Below are 22948 nucleotides of genomic sequence, written 5' to 3'. Positions count from 1 at the left end.
TGATGGACACTAAGACTGTTTCCATATCTTGACTATTGTGAGTAATGCTGCAGTGAACCTGGGAATACCAATAACTCCTAAAGATAATTATTTCATTTCCTTTGCATATGTACCCAGAAACACGTTCATTTCCTATATCTCATTACGTAGCTTTGCATGTCATCGGTCTGAATCTCTTTGATTTTAGACAGGGCTCCTGGACCAAGAATACTCTCTTTAATCATTACTGTGAAGTATACTTTCTTTAATGGATAACATTTTTGGTGGTGGTGGGGAAGGGGAGGGGTTGACATATATTGTGATTCTCTTTCATTTCTCTAGGTTCCTTCTTATTTCCTATCTATGTCCTTTTCGATCACTGACATACCTTCAGTGTCACTTGTCCTGTATTTTCCTTTTTTTTCTCAAAAGTGACATTTCCCAAATCCAGACCCATTCAATTTTAAGCTAAATCTCTATAGTTAATTTTGTAAAATGACAAGTCCCAGACCTGTGGTTCAGTATGTTAGCACTTAGCATCAGGTGTTCTCATTTTGGTCCAATTTTCTTTTGTGCTTTATCTATTGCTTTATCTATCACATTCCTCCCATTTCTACTAGGTGTTTTAATTTTCTCAATGCCTGCTTTCCAGATCCACAGGTTTATGTTGATGACAGAGTACCAGCAGTAGCTCTGTTGGAATTTGGTGTTTATTTCTCTACTTAAAGGTAGTACTTTGAAACTCACACTATTTTCTGTATCTTAATAATGTTGAAAGCTGACATCACTTAAGGTTTTATTTGTGCTTCTTTTTAGTCTTAACTTTTGGGAAAGTTTGCATGAAATGATTTAAGTTTAGTCAATTTCCACTCTCCTAGGACTAACTTGAAGCAAAATTATAAATTATTTAAAATACCTATATACTTATCATAGAAAATTAACAAATTATAGAAAAGTAAAAGTAATTAACTTACCCACCACTAAACTCCCAAAACATAGTCAGTACTTAATATCACTGTAGTATATAGTTTGTTTCTTATACACAGGCACATTCATGTCTATGTTTTATATATATATAAAATATACGTGTGGAGTAGAGGGGGAGAAGTTTCTCAGAATCTTTGTAGAGACTGAGCAATAGGTTAAAACTGAATTCTGTGTATGAAAGGAAATGGTAAGACATTTAAAAGTCATGGTAGGGGGTTAGAAAAAAATGGCAAGAACCAAGAGGGGCAAACATAAACTGATATCTAACAGGCATTCTTTATGAAATTGTATATATAACATACAGATATAGATAGATATAGATATTAAAAGTCTGTGAAAGTTTTTAGTTTATATATAGTGCCAAAATACCACAAGGCTTATATCAATATATGCTTTCATTACCATACCTTCTCTGTAAAGGGCTATTTTAAAAGTTTTGGCCAGTTTTACAGAATTAAAAGGTACGTTATTTAAAATATTTTAGGTTAAAATATTTTCACATACTTACGCCTCATATCTTTTATGGGGAGAAATTGGTGAGCTATCTGCTCATATTTTTTGCCCATTCTTCTACCAGGACATTTAAAAAATTTTTAATGTCTGTAAGTATTCTTTACATACAAATGACATCCAATTTTTGTTATTTTTTGTTATAGATGTTTACCCAATTATCCATTTATATTTAAGTGTTGTTTAGGACATTCTATTGACATTTTGAAATTTTAATGCCACTCAATTTAATGATCCTTTTTTATGAGTTCTTTGTCTATAATGCTTAGAAAGCTTTCCTCAATCTTAATTTTAATGAAATATTCATGTATATTTTTTCCATTTATTATTATTTTAAAATTACATTTATTTCATTACTCCATCTAAAAGTTATTTTTGTGCTTAATGTATAGGGATATAAATAAATAGTTTTGTAATTATACTAGGTCTGCTTCAGAGTATTCTTCTGTACTGTGGCTTTTATAATTACATCAAGACTAAATTATTTTAATTGTAGTTTTGTACATTTTAGTAACTGGTATTGCTCTTTGGCTAGCTCTGTAAAATAATATTTTGAAGCTATAAGAAACATGTTTATTACTTCTAGAATATACAATGTATGATTCCTTTGTGTATATCATTAAGTCACTGTAATTTCAAATATATCTAGTTGATATCTCAGTATGTAGCTAAGAAAATCAATCATTCGGATAGCTCCAATAGAGATCATAACTTGATTTACCACTTTCTTTGTAATAAAAAAAAGGAAAAAAAGCTAATACGATACACAGAGAAGGTTCCTGATAGTGAGGACACAAATTGGTTTCTAAAATTATTCCTCAGCAGTTTATGAGAAACTCTGCCACATTTATTTACCAAAACCTCTAGAAGAACCTACGTACAACTTTCTAATTCTTTATTATTTGCTTTTCCCATACCACTTTATATTTAGCACCTGACACTCAGAGAAACTTAAGGTTTCACTAATGTGACAAATGTTTCTAACATTATAAATTTACACATCATTTCCCACATAATTACCTTGTGAAGTCTGTCATCTCCATCATGATCATACACATCTTCTTGGCAAGAACAATGATATCGTTGCTCGTATCGTCCCATATCTCAATCTCAGCATCCAGCTTACTCTTTACTTTCTTGAAATCAGCAACTTGCTCAGCTATCTTTTCCTTTTCTGCCTCAGGCAACTGAGTCATCTTAGCCTAAAACAGGTGATAATTAGATTTAGAATCATTCCACTAGGTCAAAATACATTTTAGGAAAAAAGCGATCATTATAGGATGTTCATAAAACTTGTTCATTTAAGAATAGAGACATATCATTGTTTTTTTAAAGTCATATAAAAACTTTCCAGGTTTAATTTTTCATATAAATATCTATTGAATATAATTGTTTGCTCTAGAACTACAATGTTAAATTTAATACAAAAGTATAATTTAATATCTGACATATTTAAATCTACTCCTTAATATAAGTGTATGACTTCTCACATTTCTAACGTATTAAAATTTTAACTTAATTCAAACTTAATGTAATTCCTCACATACGTTAGAAAAGCATATACCTTATTTAATTTTATTAATAGTATGCTTCAAAAGGTAGAAGTATAACAAACTATAGCTTGAAATGAGACTGTTTATCGATGTATGTATATACATTGATAGATCCCTATGTAAACGATGAATACACACTGGTCAACAGTACAGTATACATTTATAAATTGTATGTATACAGACAAGCACATATATAAAATCCTAAGGATTAATGTGTATATGGTGCATATAAACATATTCAAGTGTGTATGTGTATTACAAACTATCTGGGGAAGAATAAAAATGTTATGGGCAGGGTTTATTAAGTCAGCCCTCCCTAATTAGCATCCTGAGTTTTGAGGTGCTATTTTCTTATACACAGTAAACTTAATGCACTGGCATAGTACTATTCTTTGTATATGTCATATTTTGAACAGTATGCAAACTTGCTTCTTGCACTTGCAATTTAAAATGTGGGATGGTAGAAAACTATCTATACCCCTAAACTACCATATTCACAACCATAGCACCTGGGACCTAAGACTTTTTGTCAAATAAAAAAGAACTTTGGGGCTTCCCTGGTGGCGCAGTGGTTGCGAGTCCGCCTGCAGGGGACACGGGTTCGTGCCCCGGTCCGGGAAGATCCCACATGCCGCGGAGTGGATGGGCCCGTGAGCCATGGCCACTGGGCCTGCGCGTCCGGAGCCTGTGCTCCTCAACGGGAGAGGCCACAACAGTGAGAGGCCTGCGTACCGCAAAAAACAAACAAACAACAACAAAAAAGTCCATACATAATCCAATAGTAGAAGAAGTAAATAGGTTTGAGAAGGAACATTTAAAAAGGATAAATCATATAAGTGGAATTTACTTATTTGATTATTCACAGGGAACATGTGATACCTACAATGCCTATATATTAATATTTCCAGATGCTGATTTCTAGTTCACCTATAAATGGGGAAATTGGAAGAAATCACCTCACAAAGCTTTACAAAAACGTGGTTACTAGGTTCAGAATACTAAAAACACACTTTATTGAGGCAATACTGTACAAGAGCAATAAAATTAAATATATGAAATGAAGGAATTATAAGAATGGTCAATGGAAAATCCGACCAAAATATAAAAATCAAAGAAGCAATATCAAATATGTGTCATTTATTATCTATCATAAGCCTAATTTGGGGTCTAAAATAACTTGACATTTGTAAAATCTCAGGATTAGTTATCCATGCTTCAGTTCTAACCTATTAAAGAAACTAAACGATGAAGCTTTCTGAAGTTTTCTTTAAGCTCCTTAGCATAAGGCTTGATATATATTGAGTAGTTCACAATAAATGATAGTTAGTCCATACTGAATAAAAAATAAAAATATATTCACATATCTAGCACTTAAAATTTGCTTTCTTTTCATTATATATTTTATTTTATTTTAAGAACTAAACTAAGCTATGAGACTAATTTTTTTTTTTTTTTTTTTTTTTTTTTTTGCGGTATGTGGGCCTCTCACTGTTGTGGCCTCTCCCGCTGCGGAGCACAGGCTCCGGACGCGCAGGCTCAGTGGCCATGGCACACTGGCCTAGCCGCTCCGCGGCATGTGGGATCCTCCCGGACCGGGGCACGAACCCGTGTCCCCTGCATCGGCAGGCGGACTCTCAACCACTGTGCCACCAGGGAAGCCCTAAGTTTTTAATTGATGAGTGTACAGATGACTCTTCCTTAGGAGCTGAAAATAGTTTGTAGTTTCTTTTCTCAGGAAATGTGGCCTATGTGACACATTAAAGGAAGAGCAGCTTTTACTGCTGCTGGTATGTGGCAAAGCATGTAAATAAAGACACAACTCTCTTATGTCTGAAATCAATAGTATACAAGCCATTAAGAAAGCTGTAAGCTACTAATGCACTAAACTAGCTTTAAAATAGAAATGAATTTTCTCCTTCTTAACTACTGGTCATTATCATTCTCTCCATTTTCATAAAAACATAATTAAACTTCCAAATGATAACAGCTATAGACCAATTTATTTGGGGTCTCTTTTTACAGCCTTTATCTCAGAGATAATAAATGCATGACTCTGGATCTAAGAAATAATTTTGACGTGTATACTGGCATACAGTGGAAAATTTTTCACTATCCTCATGCTAAAGTTTAAACCATTTAAGAGGTTATCTGGTTAAGTGTATTCCAAGTTCTGTTCCTTGGAATGCCATTGATTCACAATATGACCTTGAGGAAGTCACTTAACTCTCCTGTCTACATTTCCCCAGACACAAAATGACAATAATTGCAACTGCTATCCACCTACCATGCAGGAAACAGAGTCGATTATTGGCTAGCATTGACTGACCCTGTCCTGGACAAGAATCCCATGGGTTGCACTCAGTTTCCTTAATAACATCTCAACTCACACGGTGAATTACAATTGGCAGATATTTACTTTTGCCAAGATAAGGGCCAAAAGTTGGGCAATAGTTTACAAAACTAAAAGTCCTGGAGAATTCTGACTATTTTTTTACAAGAGGAACAACAGGGACAAAAAAGCATTAAATTACTGACTGACACCTTTACTGAAGACTTTTAGTGCTTCTGTGAATGATTTATCATACGCCATCAATCAATTGCAATCACTATGAAAATGTCAAAATAGAACTTCAGAGAATACTTGATATTTAGGAATTCTGGGTGAATGTTCCTTGTTGGATTATTTTTTGCTGGATAAGCAAAGAAACTGAAGTACAAAGCTCAAATCACGTAAGTGGAATCTCTGATATTTATTGCCAGCTGGCTAAGTGGCTCTGCTTCTGCTCACATATATAGAATACAACTCTGATACAAACAGCTAATAAAGGCTTTTGGAATCCCTGCCATCCACATGAAATTACATTGTATGTTAACTGATTCGAAAATCTGTTCCAGAAGACAATGAAAATAACATGTATATATGTCAAACACTCTTCTAGGCGCCTTAACATATATTTAAAATTTAATCTTCATAAGAGCCCTCTGAGGTAAGAACACTATTATGCTAAGATTACGAAGCTGAGTCTCTAAAAGGTTAAGTGATTTACTCAAGATTGTAGTGTTAGTAAATGGTAGAACCAGGATGAAAACCCAGAAACTCTGACTCGAGTTTTTGTTCTATCACCATGCCTGCAAACAAGAGGAATACTGCCCACCATAGGCCAAAATATCTACATTCTCCTCGCTGATATTTCTGTATCACCTTCTACTTTTGAATGTAATTGTTCTCCAAAATATAGCCACATATCTTTTACAATATAAGTTTCCTTATTTGCAAACTAGAAAAAAATGATATTCACATCATGGGTTATTTTAGATATCAAAAGAATGAATGTATATGAATATACTTTTTAAAATTCTTAAGTGCTATTAAATGCTAACTGTTACTCATACTAAGAGATTCAGTTCTTCACTCTATACAGTTAGTGATCCTCAGAATTCTACTTCTCAGGTTATTCTCCTCTCTTCAACAAAAGTTGTGTGTTCCCATTAGCCTATTAGGCATTTTCAAGTATACATATATCATTTATAATTTTAGCTCTAAAACAGAGGTAAGCAGAATTTTTCTGAAAGGGCAAGACAGGACACAGTATACATTTTGCAGGCCGTACCATACCAATCCATTGCATTACTTAACTCCACTGCTGCTGTAATGTGAGAGCAGTCACAGAACCTGTGCTAACAAATGAGCATGGCTGTGTTCCCACACAACTTTATATGGACACTGAAATTTCAATTGCCTATAATTTTCACACATCACAAATACTATTCTGATTACATCTATTCTAATTTTTTTCAACCATTTAAAAATGTAAAAATAAAGCAAACCCCGAAACAACAACAACAAAAAACACATAAAAAACCCAAAACAAAACAAAAACATTCCCAGCTCATGGGATGTACAAAACAGTCAATGGGCCAGATTTGACCAGCTGGCTATAGTTTGCCAATGCTTGCTAAATCCTTTATCTTTATGTTCATTTCTGTCAGTAGTACTACCTGCCATCCAGTCTTGAAATCTCATTTAAAAAATAAAAATTCTCCCCTTTTATCTATCCTGTTCTGATAGGCACAACATTTGTCAATTTTATCACTAACACTTTTACCACATCCATCTCTTTCTTTGTCTTCCTATTACTATTATACAAGTTTGGGTCTTAATTTTCTCTTTCATTTTCAATCCTTTTGTCTTGCCACCATTTGATTCAATCTTTCTGATAGAATTGTGCAATTCTTCAGCTAAAAAACACCTTTCATGTCTCCTTATTGAAGACTATAAATTCCTCAAATATCACCATTAAATTGAATTAAAGTAGAAAATTCATAGAAAAATGCCCAAATTTTAAATGTACAGTTGAACAACTTTCACAAACTGAGGGAATCCATGTACCTAGCACCCAATTAAGAAAAAAACAGCATCACCCCCAAAAGTCAGTATCTCCCAAGAGCAATCAAATAACTACCTGTATATCTAGAACTATAGATTTTCCTGTTTCTGAACCTTATAAAAATGGAATAATAATATATATACTCTTGTACCTGGCTTTTTATGTCCAACATTTATATATTTGAAATACATCTATATTATTGCATGGAGTTATAGTCTGTTTATTCTCATTGCTCTATACAGAGTACTCCACTGTGTAAACATATACCCTTCATTTATCTGTTTTTCTATTAATGGCCTTTTGGGAAGCATAATATTTTTGGCTAATATGAATAGTAAATATTCTTATATGTTTCTTTTGGTGCACTTACGGGTGCGTTCTTCTTCAGTCTACATCTAGGAGTGAAATTACTATGACACAGGCATCACCATGACCTTTGCCCCTACCAGCTTTTCATTTATTTATTTATTTATTGGCTGCATTGGGTCTTTGTTGCTGTGCACGGGCTTTCTCTAGTTGTGGTGAGTGGGGGCTACTCTTCATTGAGGTGCGCGGGCTTCTCATCGCGATGCCTTCTCTTTGTTGCAGAGCACTGGCTCTAGGCACGCGGACTCAGTAAGTGTGGCTCACGGGCTCTAGAGCACAGGCTCAGTAGTTGTGGTGCACGGGATTAGTTGCTCCGCGGCATGTGGGATCTTCTGGGACCAGGGCTCAAACCCATACCCCCTGCATGGCAGGCAGATTCTTAACCACTGTGCCACCAGGGAAGTCCCCCTACCAGCTTTTCAATGTCATTTCATCTTCCTTTCAATGTCATTTCATCTTCCACTGTACCCTCAAGCTAAACCAAGCTATCTGCTGTTGCATTTAAATACCTTCAGATATTGTCCATTAATTATTTTGTTCTTCTTTCCTTTCCCCATCTCTGTTGGTCCAAACTTAATCATATTTCCAAGCCCAATTCATACAGTATATCCCCCTTTCTTCTCCAGAAAAAAGGAGATATATTATATAATTATATATTATATTATATAATATATAATTATTCTTTTAAAGGTTTCAGAACATGTTATCTGTTTTTCCCTCAGGATGTTTATACTGTTCTCTATTGTAGCCTAATTATTTGTAAATGTGACTATCTTACCTCACTATAGGAAAGGTCTTTGAAAACAGAATCATCTTTCAGAGTAATAGTGGTGAATCTGTCTGTCTATCTTATTTGCTTTTTTGTGGGTTTTTTTGGTCTTCTGCCCCAGACTACAGGATTCCTGAATGTAGGAACATATACATGATAAATGTTTGTTTGCAGTTGTTAATAGAAACTGTCAAGACATAAAGAAGAATAGGCTTGTGGGATCAAAATTTATAGCACTGATCTTGCATATTGTCACTTACATTTACACATTTTCTAAGCTTCTACCTGTACAAGGTAGGAATTAATTTCTCTTATTTTTCCTGTCCACTTTCTTTTTTAAAATTTTTTAAAATTTAATTTTTATTTTATATTGGAGGAGAGTTGATTTACAATGTTGTGTTAGTTTCAGGTGTACAGCTAAGTGATTCAGTTATACATATACATAAATCCATTCTTTTTCAGATTCTTTTCCCATGTAGGTTATTACAGAATATTGAGTAGAGTTCCCTGTGCTATACAGTAGGTCCCTGTTGTTATCAACTTTATATATAGTACTGGGTATATGTTAATGCCCTAATCCTAATTTCCTGTCCAGGATTTTGTTATTCCTCTAAGACTATATTAATAGCACAACTGATCTTCTCATTTTTTATCTACTTTTTAATTTCATTATGCTCATCACTACTACTTAAAATGTTGATATACCTATATTAGTTCTTTACTTAAACACTTTAAATGATTTTTATTAACACTTAAAAAAGATAAAAAGGGGGCTTCCCTGGTGGCCCAGTGGTTGAGAGTCCGCCTGCCGATGCAGAGGACACGGGTTCGTGCCCCGGGAGGATCCCACATGCCGCGGAGCGGCTGGGCCCGTGAGCCATGGCCGCTGAGCCTGCGCGTCGGAGCCTGTGCTCCGCAGCGGGAGAGGCCGCAGCCGTGAGAGGCCCGCGTACCGCAAAAAAAAAAAAAAAAAAAAAAAAGATAAAAAGAAAAAAGTGATAATAGAAAAAAATGCAAAACTTTGTTGTCATACAGACCTCCATTCAAACTCCAGCTCTGCCAAGTACTAGCTTTGTAGATAGTAATGCAACCATCCTAGACCCGAGTTTCATCACATGTTAAATGATGACAATCTTATTAGAGATTTTCTGACAATTAGAGTTATGTCTGTAAATAGTGATACCTAGAATACACTAGGGACTTAGTAAATGGTGCTTACGATTAATGTCTATAAATATGATAGCCTTGCCGCCAAGACTTTCTACAACATCGTGGGAAAGGACAGTTAAAAATATTCACTTAGCTACCCCACAGAGTTTAGGCAGAGATCAAGCAGTATATTTTGAGTGAATATATTCCATAAGCAATAAACTATATGGTAATCGAAGCTCACTGTAATTCTCTTATTTTCAGAAGCTCTAGAATCCAAATTGCTTATTTTACAGATAAGGAAACTGAGTTCCAGGGAAGAGAAATGTCTTGAAAAATATTACCCACCTGGTTAATGGCAGATTTGGTACATAAGTCCACCTGTTGCCATTATCAATAGTTCTCTCTTCCCACAAAAATGTTCTGCTTTACTTAGCTATAACTTTTTTTTTTTTGCTACAACTTTTACATGAAAATTGAATTCTTAAGTAAATCATATGACTCTGTTACATTCCCTATCCATAAACCTGGATGGAACACAGAAATAGTATTTTATTAATAAGTAAGCCACAATTACTAGTTTTTATAAATATTAGGGAATTCCTAATCAATTAGTATTACTCATGTGGGTGGGTAGCTAGAACTCAACATTCAAAATGAAATGTTTTATAAACTTTTAAAATGTATGCCTGGTGTATGCATATTGGTTAACTATTACTAAAAGGGGAATTCTTGTTCTTACCTTCAGAGTACACCTAATTTAATAATAGCATTTATAATTTTTAAAATAAGCCCAGAGGCATTTTGGAATGGATATATTTTTAATATATCAAAAACATAAGCAGTAGAACGTTTCACTGGAGTTTAGAAAATCTAAAGTACTGCCAGCAGAAATTCAACTTAATTAAAATTGAGAGAACAAATTCATAAAAAAAGATTTTTGGATTGATTTTTTAAGCATACTAAATTGTGATTTCAAACATATTCATGAGAATTCATTAGAGAAAGTTTTCCATAATATTTTAAAATGATATTTAGGGATTAAAATTGGACTCTGCTTTAAGGAATAATATACATTTCTACATTTTTATATGTAGTCCTTTAAATCAAATTTATAAATATATTAGCTTTAAAAAGCTTTCAGCTTCCCCACCTGTCGAAACTAGCACTCTTAAAACCTTGTGGGGTACACTCACAGATTCCTATCAGCTATAAAACTATCTCATTTTATTATAAAACCTTATAGGCTTCAGGGGCTGGGTTGAAACACAGTATTAAATCATTAGGCTTACTTGATTGATTGCCTATTTTCTTTTTTTTCTCATACCAAATAAACCTGCAACCCTCTTTTTAATTTTTAAAATTTTTGGAATTTTATTTTTTTATACAGCAGGTTCTTATTAGTTATCCATTTTATACATATTAGTGCATACATATCAATCCCAATATCCCAATTCATCACACACACACACCCCGCCCCACCACCACCCCTTTTTTTTTCCCCCCTTGGTGTCCATACGTTTGTTCTCTGCATCTGTGTCTCAATTTGTGCCCTGCAAACTGGTTCATCTGTACCATTTTTCTAGGTTCCACATATATGCATTAATATATGATATTTGTTTTTCTCTTTCTGACTTACTTCACTCTGTATGACAGTCTCTAGATCCATCCACGTCTAAAAAATTATCCAGTTTTGTTCCTTTTTATGGCTGAGTAATATTCCATTGTATATATGTACCACATCTTCTTTACCTATCCATCTGTTGATGGACATTTAGGTTGCTTCCAACCTGGCTGTTATAAATAGTGCTGCAATGAACACTGGGGTGCATGTGTCTTTTTGAATTATGGTTTTCTCTGGGCATATGTCCAGTAGTGGGATTGCTGGGTCATATGGTAATTCTGTTTTTAGTTCTTTAAGGAACCTCCATACTGTCCTCCATAGTGGCTGTATCAATTTACATTGCCACCAGCAGTGCAAGAGGGTTCCCTTTTCTCCACACCCTCTCCACCATTTGTTGTTTGTAGATTTTCTGATGATGCCCATTCTAACTGGTGTGAGGTGATACCTCATTGTAGTTTTGATTTGCATTTCTCTAATAATTAGTGATGTTGAGCAGCTTTTCATGTGCTTCTTGGCCATCTGTATGTCTTCTTTGGAGAAATGTCTATTTAGGTCTTCTGCCCATTTTTGGATTGGGTTGTTTGTTTTTTTAATATTGACCTGCATGAGCTGTTTATATATTTTGGAGATCAATCCTTTGTCCACTGATTCATTTACAAATATTTTCTCCCATTCTGAGGGTTGTCTTTTCGTCTTGTTTGTAGTTTCCTTTGCTGTGCCTAAACTTTTAAATTTCATTAGGTCCCATTTGTTTATTTTTGTTTTTATTTCCATTACTCTAGGAGGTGGATAAAAAAAGATCTTGCTGTGATTTATATCAAAGAGTGTCCTTCCTATGTTTTCCTCTAAGAGTTTTATAGTATCTGGTCTTACATTTATGTCTCTAATCCATTTTGAGTTTATTTTTGTGTATGGTGTTAGGGAGTGTTCTAATTTCATGCTTTTACATGTAGCTGTCCAGTTTTCCCAGCACCACTTATTGAAGAGACTGTCTTTTCTCCATTGTATATCCTTGCCTCCTTTGTCATGGATTGGTTGATCATAGGTGCGTGGGTTTATCTCTGGGCTTGCCTTACTTGATTGATTGCCTATTTTCTAATGGTAATAATAATAATGGTAATTAACATTTGTTCATGCTTCACATATGTCACTCACTTTGCTAAGCACTTTTGAAAAATTATACCATTTAAATAATAATATTATAGGGTTGATATTGTTAATATCTACCTTTTACAGTCATGGAAAAGAGGTCTCTAGGGGGCATATACATGTCTCCTATAAATGAAGAAGACCTCCTCCAATTTTTTTTTCCTTTTACATAATACCTCATTGTTTATGGTTTCATTTACAACACAGTTTTTAGCACTAGGGTTAAATGTTAGTTTTGAAAAAAATTAGTCATATATTATTTGTAAACCAACTTGTGTCCTGGGTCTAGGAGAAAATAAAGCTGTAAAAGGCATTTGGAAGACAAATGGAGAAATCTGAATATAGACTGAGTATTAGGAAATATTAAGAAGTGATTGTTAATTTTCTTCCATGTGATAACAATATTGTGGTTATATAGGAGCATACCCATTATTTTAGGAGACACTGGCTGAAATATTTAGGCATAAAATGCTATGGTGTTGCAAATCATTCTGAAGTGGTTCAGAGATAAAAAGCAACTATGACTCTGGAAGTATGTTAAAATTACTATCTAGATCATGGAAATATGCATGTACATTGTATGAGGGTTAAATTTTTCTATACATTTTAATTGAAAAAATAAATCAATAAATAAAATAAAATGTAAATAAAATGAAATAAAGTTAAAACTTTTAAAGAATTATTTGAAAAAATTTTAAAAGCCTGGAAAACAGATAATATTTTCTATTTTCTTATTTTGTCACGGTATCAGGGATTGTATAGGCCATATAATCTATTCTCTTAACCCAAAATACCATTCCGTCTGTCATATCCCTGAAGATGCTTCAGCCTCTCCTTGGACATACCTGAAGGCTCAGTTCTGAGTTCTCTGGTGCTAAGAGATAAGTAATTTTTACCAGTAAAAACCAAAACTGAATGAGATTCATGACCTGCAGAAGTAATCCTCACATAGGTTAGTGTGGCTGAAAACCCATAAGAAACAAGTTCACTCAGAATCTTGGTGTATATCATATGATTGAAATTTAAATAAATGTGGCTATAGTATCAACCTTTCTCTAAAAAGAAAGGTTGCTAACTCAGAGTTGGTGATCTACATGGAGGCTCAAAAAAAGTGGTGCTGGTGGGAGGAGGTACCAAAAATCTGACATGAGAATCCCAATCATTTTGACAGATGTGACCCTACCATGGCCATATAGTTTTTGCACTACATGTTTTAGCTATAGGGTTAACACTAAGCCTTTAACATCTTTCCTCTGGTTCCTTTCTCACCAAAAACAGGTAGGTTATTATAAGTTGTCGTCCAAAGTAGCCTTTCTCAATTGGAAAGGCATACTTTAACAAGCTTATATGAGTATTCTTATCTAAATGGTTCCATATATATTTTTTAATCTAAACATTGCAAGGATTTAGATTAATTTAAATTCAATTGAATCATGTTTCCTTTAGATCTTCGTTCCAGGTTTTTGTAATACTTTTTGTCTTGGGTATTGCCAAGATGGAAAAAATAGAAATACTCATGTTTTGAAATTACACAGCTACACATAAAAAAGGAACAATTCAGGTCTTCCCTGGTGGCGCAGTGGTTGAGAATCTGCCTGTGAATGCAGGGGACACGGGTTTGAGCCCTAGTCTGGGAAGATCCCACATGCCGCGGAGCAACTAGGCCCGTGAGCCACAACTACTGAGCCTGCGCGTCTGCAGCCTGTGCTCCGCAACAAGAGAGGTCACGACAGTGAGAGGCCAGCGCACCGCGATGAAGGGTGGCCTCCGCTTGCCACAACTAGAGAAAGCCCTCACACAGAGACGAAGACCCAACACAGCCAAAAATAAAAATAAATAAATAAATTGAAAGAAGGTTCAACATTTAAAAAAAAAAGGAACAATTCAATAAGTAAATATTATAAAGGCTGTGAGAAACTCAATCATGTTTTAGAAGCCCATTCATTTTAATCACAAGTCTGCCTTTAGGATGTGATTCAGAGCCTAGAATATTTTACTTTGCACACAATTTAAATAAATTTAGTTGCCTGAATTCCATGCCCACTTTACAGTAAACTGGAAGTAGAGAGGAAGAGTGCTAGTCTGATCCCAAGGAAGGAAAATAAAATCTATCAAAGAAGAGACGGAAAGCTCAGATAACTGGGGTCTTTCAGTTTATGAATAAACTTTCCTGCTCATATCAGGACACCTCCATCCTATCACTGTATTATAGCATAGTACAGTTATGTTTGGTCATAATACTGACAATGAGTCATCTACCACATCATCACCCAGCATTTACTGATTTTCTACTGCATGGGAGTTATATAGCACCATTCCTGCTCTCAAGGAACTTAAAATCTCTGTGCCCAGAAAATATCAAATTATATTTGGAATATTTTAGTTGGTAAGTTAAATTGCAATTTGAATACAATTTGAAGACAAATTCAAGTAGATATTATTTTTGAAGTTAAAAATGTACCTTTGTCCAAAACAATTTGTTCTATAACAGTTCCAGGAAAGCAAGTGTTTTACTAAATATAGTTTTCGTATATCTTTGATGGTGTAATATTTAATGTTTGTTTATAATTAATTAAAAAATTTTTCAAACATAAAATCCTGACACAGTATATGAATAATGTACCACTAAAATAGGTATACCCACTAGAATAGGTATAATTTGAGAAAAAATTCTACATCTCTACTGATAGTTAGCATAGTTCCTTCTTTTTTTTAAGTTTTTTTTTTTTTTTTAATGTGGACCATTTTTAAGTTTTTATTGAATTTGTTACAATATTGCTTCTGTTTTATGCTTCGGTTTTTTGGCTGCAAGTCATGTGGGATCTTAGCTCCCCAACCAGGGATCGAACCCGCACCCCCTGCACTGGAAGGTGAAGTCTTAACCACTGGACCAGCAGGGAAATCCCAATTCCTTCTTAATTATACTTTTGTAATGAATATAATTTTATAAAATTATACATGTATTAAATGTATAACTGAATATAATTAACAGATTTCTTCCCAATAGTTTATGGAAATCTGAACACTTTATCTTTCTAACAACATTTTTCTTCATAGAATAACAATCTGAGGAATGTAGTATAGAATTGCAAATAACTGTCCATATATTATGCTTATATATGTCTATATTATTATGATTTCATATAGTGCCATGTTTATGATCTATATAAATATGCTGAGAATGCTTGCCATCATATATACATGGTAAATTTTAAAAATCTCATTAGATTAATGTCAGTTGAATATAGGATATGTAATCCCCAAAGAAAAGTGAACAGTTATAATTTGTAACCTACTTAACACTTGCTAGGTATTTAAAAAAGAAAAACATATATCAATTTAGAAAATTCACAAATATTGTTTTGTGACTACATTACTGGGTAACTGTCCATTTTTTCTATTCTGACCCACAGTTAGCTAAAGTTTCCATATTTAAAAAGAAATTGTCAAACTCCTTATCATACATTCTTTGAAAATTCAAAATTCCCTAAGAGCACTATAAATTACTGAGGACTTACATCCCCATTGACCAACTTTCTACTCTGCATTTCTGCCCTTACTGATCTATTCCTGTCACTTGAGACTAACCTTCCATGACTATTCCCTTCTCACTATGTTATAGTGGCCCAACATTTTTAAACTCTTTAAAAATCATCCATATACATAATTTGTGTAATGAAAAAATTGTGAAATTGTTTAGGGGCAATATGGGAATTTCACAAAGTGGGAATGAAAATATCTCAAAATTATAATCTATCTTGTTTTTATCTGAATATTTAGAAAATTGGAGAAAACACTGTTTCCACATTAAAAAGAACAAGTCAGAAAATCTAAAAGTTCATGACCATTTTATTAACCTATCAGAGATGTCAATGAAAAATTACACTGGCTAAATTAAACAAGCAAGGAAAAATTTATTCAAGAGTATTGCATAGGGGAGAGAGACTGAACTCAACTCTGCTGAAACAAAAGTTGGAAGAGTTTTTAAGCACTGAGGTGGGCTAGCAGAAAAGCATTAAAGGACATTAAAGGGGAGTTGGTCAATGTGGTTAGACCATCTATGTATGATAATGATGCTTATGAAAGTTTGGCTCCTACTATCCAGCAGAGGCTGGTAGATAAGAGACACTATCTTTCTTGATTATTACACTTCAAAGGGCTAGCTCCCAGGTCCTTGTGAAAAATATTCCTGAATTGTAAACCTGGCAAGATGCTGGGAGAATATTTGCATCTCAAAGGGACAGAGAGGGGCTTCCCTGGTGGCGCAGTGGTTGAGAGTCCGCCTGCCGACGCAGGGGACACGGGTGCGTGCCCCGGTCCGGGAAGATCCCACATGCCGCGGAGCGGCTGGGCCCGTGAGCCATGGTCGCTGAGCCTGTGCTCTGCAACGGGAGAGGCCACAGCAGTGAGAGGCCCGCATACTGCAAAAAAAAAAAAAAAAAAAAAAAGGGACAGAGAAAGAATTTACAAGTTTTCTAAAGTAAATGCTCTAAAAAAAAGTCAGTGACCTATAGTTAGGAAGAAACCTGTCTAAAGCTTAGTCAATCTGGAATGAACAATAAGGTCTTCTTGTTTAGAGGTCACAAGGCAACCAACTAACCTGAAGTCTAGGGGGAGTTAGGTGCCTGCTGGAAGAAGTCCTAGCAAATGCTTGCTTGTCTTGGGCAGGTGCCATTAGACATTGGTAAGATGAATTTAGTTAAAAGAGTTGACAAACTGGTTGAGCTTGGATCATCTTATGATACCAAAAAGTAAGCAATTCCTCAAAAAATATCAGAGAGGACATGTGAAAAAGAAACAGGAGCCAAGGGGCTTCCCTGGTGGCGCAGTGGTTAAGAATCTGCCTGACAATGCAGGGGACACGGCTTCGAGCCCTGGTCTGGGAAGATCCCACATGCCGCGGAGCAACTAAGCCTGTGAGCCACAACTACTGAGCCTGCGCGTCTGGAGCCTGTGCTCCACAACAAGAGAGGCCACGACAGTGAGAGGTCCACGCACCGCAATGAAGAGTGGCCCCCACTCGCCGCAACTGGAGAAAGCCCTCGCACAGAAACGAAGACCCAACACAGCCAAAAATAAATAAATAAATAAATAAAAAAAACCACGAGCCAAACTCTAAAAGCTTCCAGTAGCAAAGGTGGGACAACTGGTCAACAAACTAGGGTTAAATCCACAGAATACAATAAATATGCAGGAACCAACTGTGACAGAAATAAACTGAATAAATAATGTGAGAGAAGGGGTAGCTCTTCCTATTAGTTCTAATTAATAAATTCAGAAGAAATAGGGATATAAAAAATGACTTAGGCAAACATCACTGTGATATCTGTGGTTAGATTAAGTGATGAACATTAAAATTAGTAGATAAACACTTGAGAATAAGATTTGGATAGCCTTAAATCATTTTCTCCAAGATATTTATTAATTACAAAGAAAAAATGATCATAAATTTACAGTAGAGAGAGCTAACAACCAACACTTTAGCCAAGTGATAAAGGCCAACATCACAAGAAATTCAACATATTGACATCTTGTATCTCCTGATTTGATGGACAGAGAACATAATATAATCATGAGAAAAATATCAGACAAATCCAAATTAAGGGACAGTCTGTAAAATACCTGATCTGTATCAAGTATCAAGGTCATAAAAGACAAAGAAAGGTAAGGAATTGGCATAGTTTATAGGAGACTAGGAGATTTGACAACCAAATACAATCTTGGCTTTAATCTTAGAACAAAAAAAGAATGTTAGTGGAAAAATTGACGAAGTGTATATACTTTAGCTAGTAGTATAATACCAATGTTCATTTCTTAGTTTTGACAAGCAGACCTTAGTTATGCCAGATGGCAACATCAGGAGAAACTGGGTGAACGGTATATGGGAACTCTCTATATTAGAACTGTAACTTTTCTATAATTCTAAAACTAATTCAAAACGAAACTTAATGAAAAATGTACATCCCAATGGTCAAACATACTTCAGAAAGCACATAATAATTTATTTTTTAGTGGTCACCTTTCTTTTAAGGGTCATCTTCTTAATTTGCCCTTTTCTCTCCTATGTGTTCTCCTACAAAAAAAAAAAAATACTGTATATTTTTAAGCAAACTTTTAAAGTATTGTCTGATATCTATTCACACCTCAGAACCTCATCTTCCAGCACCGCACAGTATATATTCCTGAAGAAAGAATCCTCTCTCTAAAAGAAAGTCTGAAATTATTAAAATATTTTTTTTTCTTTGCTAGAGTTCTTTTTTTGAAGAAAGTAAAAAGAAGTAAGGGCAAAAATAAACATGAAATTGTTAACCCAAATAGGAATTTATTCCAAGGACACAAGGATAGTTCAACATCCTCAAATGTGAAACAACACATTAACAAAATGAAGGATAAAAGTTTTATGATCATATCAGTAGCTGTAGAAAAAGCTTTTGACAAAATTCAACATTCAAGATTAAAAAAACTCTCAATAAAGCATGAATAGAGGGAATGTATCTCAACATGATACAGGTCATATAAGACAAGCCCATAGCTAACATCGCACTCAATTGTGAAAAGCTGAAAGCTTTTCCTCTAAGATCAGGAACAAGAATGACCACTTTCACCATTGTTATTCAAGATAGTATTGGAATTCCTACCTGGATCAATTAGGCAAGAAAAAGAAAGAAAAAGACATTCAAATTGGAATGAAAGAAGTAAAACTGTCACTATTTCAGATGACAATACATTAGATGTAGAAAACCCTCAAAACTCCATCAAAAAACTGTTACACTAATAAACTCAGTAAAGTTGTAGGATAAAAATTAACACACAAAAATCTGTTGCATTTCTATACACTAATAATGACTATCAGAAAGAGAAATTAAGAAAACAATTTCATTTACTACTGCATCAAAAATAATAAGAGTCCTAGGAATAAATTTAACGGGGAGGGGGGGTGGTGAAAGAACTGTATATTGAAAATTATATTAATGAAAGAACTTGAAAAAGACACAAATAAATGGTAAGATATTTCATGATCATGAATTGGAAGAATACTGTTAAAATTCCTATAATGCCCAAAACATTATACAGATTCAGTGCAACCCTTATCAAAATTCCAATGGCATTTTTCACAGAAATAGAACAAATAATCCTAAAATTTGTATGGAATCCTATAAGACCCTCAATAGTGAAAGCAATCTTAAGGAAGCAGAACAAAACTGGAGGCATTATGCTCCCTGATTTCAAACTATATTACAAAGCTGTAGTAGCTAAAACAGTATGGTATTGACATAGAAGCAGACATGTAGTTCAGTGGAACAGAATACAGAGTCCAGAAATCCATGCATATACAGTCAATTAATGTAAACAAAGGAGCCAAGAATATACAGTGGGGAAAGAACAGTCTCTTCAATAAATGGTGTTGGGAAAATTGGATAACAACACACAAAAGAATGAAAATGGAACACTATCTTACAGCATACACAAAAAATAACTCAAAATGGATTAAAGACTTGAATTAAGACCTGAAACCATAAGTCTCCTAGAAGAAAACAAAAGAAGTAAGCTCCTGAACATAGGTCTTGGAATGATATTTTAAAACCTGACACAAAAGCAAAAGCAACAAAATTTAAAATAAACAAGTGGCACCACATCAAACTAAAAAGCTTCTGCATAGCAAAGGAAACCATCCACGAAATGAAAAGGCAATGTACTGAATGGGTGAAAATATTTGTAAGTCATATATCAGATAAGGGGCTAACATCCAAAATATCTAGAGAACGCACACAAGTAAACAGTAAAAATACAAACAATCTGGTTAAAAAATGAGCAGAAGACCTGAATAGACATTTTTCCAAAGAAGTCATAGATTGCTAACAGGTACACGAAAATATGCTGTACATCTTTAATCATCAGGAAACTGCAAATGAAAATCACAATGAGATATCACCTCAAATCTGTTAGAAGGGCAATTATCAAGAAGACTAGAAATAACAAGTGCTGATGAGGAGGCAGAGAAAAGGGAACACTTGTGCACTGTTGGTAGGGATGTAAATTGGTGCAGCCACTTTTGAAAACAGTATCGAGGGGCCTCAAGTAATTAAAAATAGAACAACCATACAATTCATCAATTCCACTTTTGGTTATTCATCTGAAGAATCAAAAACACTAACTCAAAAGGTATGTGCACCCCCATGATCACTGCAGCATTATTTACAATAGCCAAGATATGGAAAAAACTTGATGGACGAATGACTAAAGAAAATGTGGTATATAAATATATATGTATGAAAATGGAATCTTTTTCAGCCATAAAAAAAGAGAAGGAAATCCTACCATTTGCAGCAACATGGATGGACCTTGCAGACATTATGCTAAGTGAAATAAGACAGAGAAAAGACAAATACCATATGATCTCTCTTATATGTGAAATCTAAAACTATTTTTTAAAAAAACCTCATAGATACAGATACCAGATTGATGCCTGCCAGAGGTGGAGGGGTGTGGGAGATGCATAAATTGTTTCTCTTTTTGTTTTATACTTTAAATAAATTGATTCTTTTAATAAAAGAAATTATTATCCTAAGATTCTAGATTCCTACCAGAGCAAAATCAGAACACTTACTTATAAGCTGAGAAGCTGTAAAAAGTCCACCTATTTTTGGATAACATCATCATTTCTTAAAGGAACTTTTCCCAAATCCTGAAGCTAGAATACCATCATTAAATAACATCCAAGTTATGATTTAGAATGTTTAAATGGGCTTTCATACCACAATAAAATAAAATGTGGTCCAGACTATTCCTACCAAGAGAAAATCTGTGAGAGTAAGGCAGCTGGACAAAGCAAACTGTGCTACTGTTCCTTAGATTCATCCTCTGCCCCACTGGGTATTTTTTCTTAAATACCACTGCCACCATATCCTTGGTTTCACTTGAGGGCCAGAGTGTCTCTTCCTACATACTTCCTACTAGCATCTTGCTTGTGTGGACAAATAAAATTTCTCTTAACTACCTCTGGCCAGCTAACATAAGACTGTATTATATATATATATATATAACAACATTAGATAAAATATTAGAAATAAGAAATGACAGTCAGATTAAGAGTAACATGGTCTTGGGCTTCCCTGGTGGCGCAGTGGTTGAGAGTCCGCCTGCCGATGCAGGCGACACGGGTTCGTGCCCCAGTCCGGGAAGATCCCACACGCCGCGGAGCGGCTAGGTCCGTGAGCCATGGCCGCTGAGCCTGCGCGTCCGGAGGCTGTGCTCCGCAACGGGAGAGGCCACAACAGTGAGAGGCCCACGTACCGCAATTAAAAAAAAAAAAAAAAAAAAGCGTAACATGGTCTTGGTAAAGAGACATCTAAAAATGGCTTATTATTCCATCGCAGTTATTGCTCACCCTCTATACTGAGAGAGTCATTTCAGTATCCATTGCTGACCTCACAGGCACCTTATTGGACATCATTGTGTCCCAAATATAATTATAGGTGACCAAGTCCCAGAGAGAAAGGATTTTTCTATTCCAGCTCCCTGAGCACCCATTTTTTCTCAAATTGACTGACATTAGGAACGTGAGTTAGCCTTCAGAAGAGACCAATGTACTTTCTTTTTAAGTTTGTTACTTTCCTTCCAGTTATACTGATACATAATTCACATAAAGCACTGTACAAGTCTGAGGTATAAAACATAATGATTGACTTATATACATCACGAAACAAGGACCACAAGAAGTTTAATGAACATCGATCATCTCATACAGATACAAAATAAAATATAAAGAAAGAAATATTTTTTCCTTGTGATGAGAATTCTTAGGACTTACTGTCTTAACAACTATCATTCAACAATGTTAATTAATCATGTTATACGTTACATCCCTAGTACTTATTTATCTTGTAACTGGAAGTTTGTACCTTTTGACCACTTTCACCCCATTCTCCTTCCCCCACCCCCTGCCTCTTGTAACAACAAATCTGATCTCTTTTTTTTTAACATGTTTATTGGAGTATAATTGCTTTACAATGGTGTGCTACTTTCTGCTGTACAAGGTGAATCAGCTATATGTATACATATATCCCCATATCCCCTCCCTCTTGCGTCTCCCTCCCACCCTCCCTATCCCACCCCTCTAGGTGGTCACAAAGCACCTAGCTGATCTATCTGTGCTATGTGGCTGCTTCCCACTAGCTATCTGTTTTACATTTGGTAGTATATATAAGTCCATGCCACTCTCTCACTTGGCCCCAGCTTACCCGTCCCCCTCCCCGTGTCTTCAAGTCCATTCTCTATGTCTACATCTTTATTCCTGTCCTGACCCTAGGTTCTTCAGAACCACTTTTTAATTTTTTTAGATTTCATATATATGTGTTAGCATACGGTATTTGTTTTTCTCTTTCTGACTTATTTCACTCTATATGACAGACTCTAGGTCCACCCACCTCACTACAAATAACTCAAGATGCCACCAGAAAACTACTAGAGTTAA

The 22948-nt window shown here is 34.9% G+C and overlaps 1 protein-coding gene across 1 annotated transcript in view; it reads right to left on the bottom strand.

The window, feature by feature from the left end:
* Positions 1–22948, bottom strand: part of CTNNA3 (catenin alpha 3) — a 1581323-nt gene that overhangs the window by 129207 nt on the left and 1429168 nt on the right. The window contains exon 15 of the mRNA XM_067710819.1: positions 2497–2678. Coding sequence (XP_067566920.1) covers positions 2497–2678 — 182 coding nt within the window. The remainder of the gene's footprint in view (positions 1–2496; positions 2679–22948) is intronic.

The sequence above is a fragment of the Pseudorca crassidens genome, chromosome 16 (genome assembly GCF_039906515.1).
Source record: "Pseudorca crassidens isolate mPseCra1 chromosome 16, mPseCra1.hap1, whole genome shotgun sequence".
Lineage (NCBI taxonomy): Eukaryota > Metazoa > Chordata > Mammalia > Artiodactyla > Delphinidae > Pseudorca > Pseudorca crassidens.
This window is presented reverse-complemented; position numbering and strand designations above follow the sequence as displayed.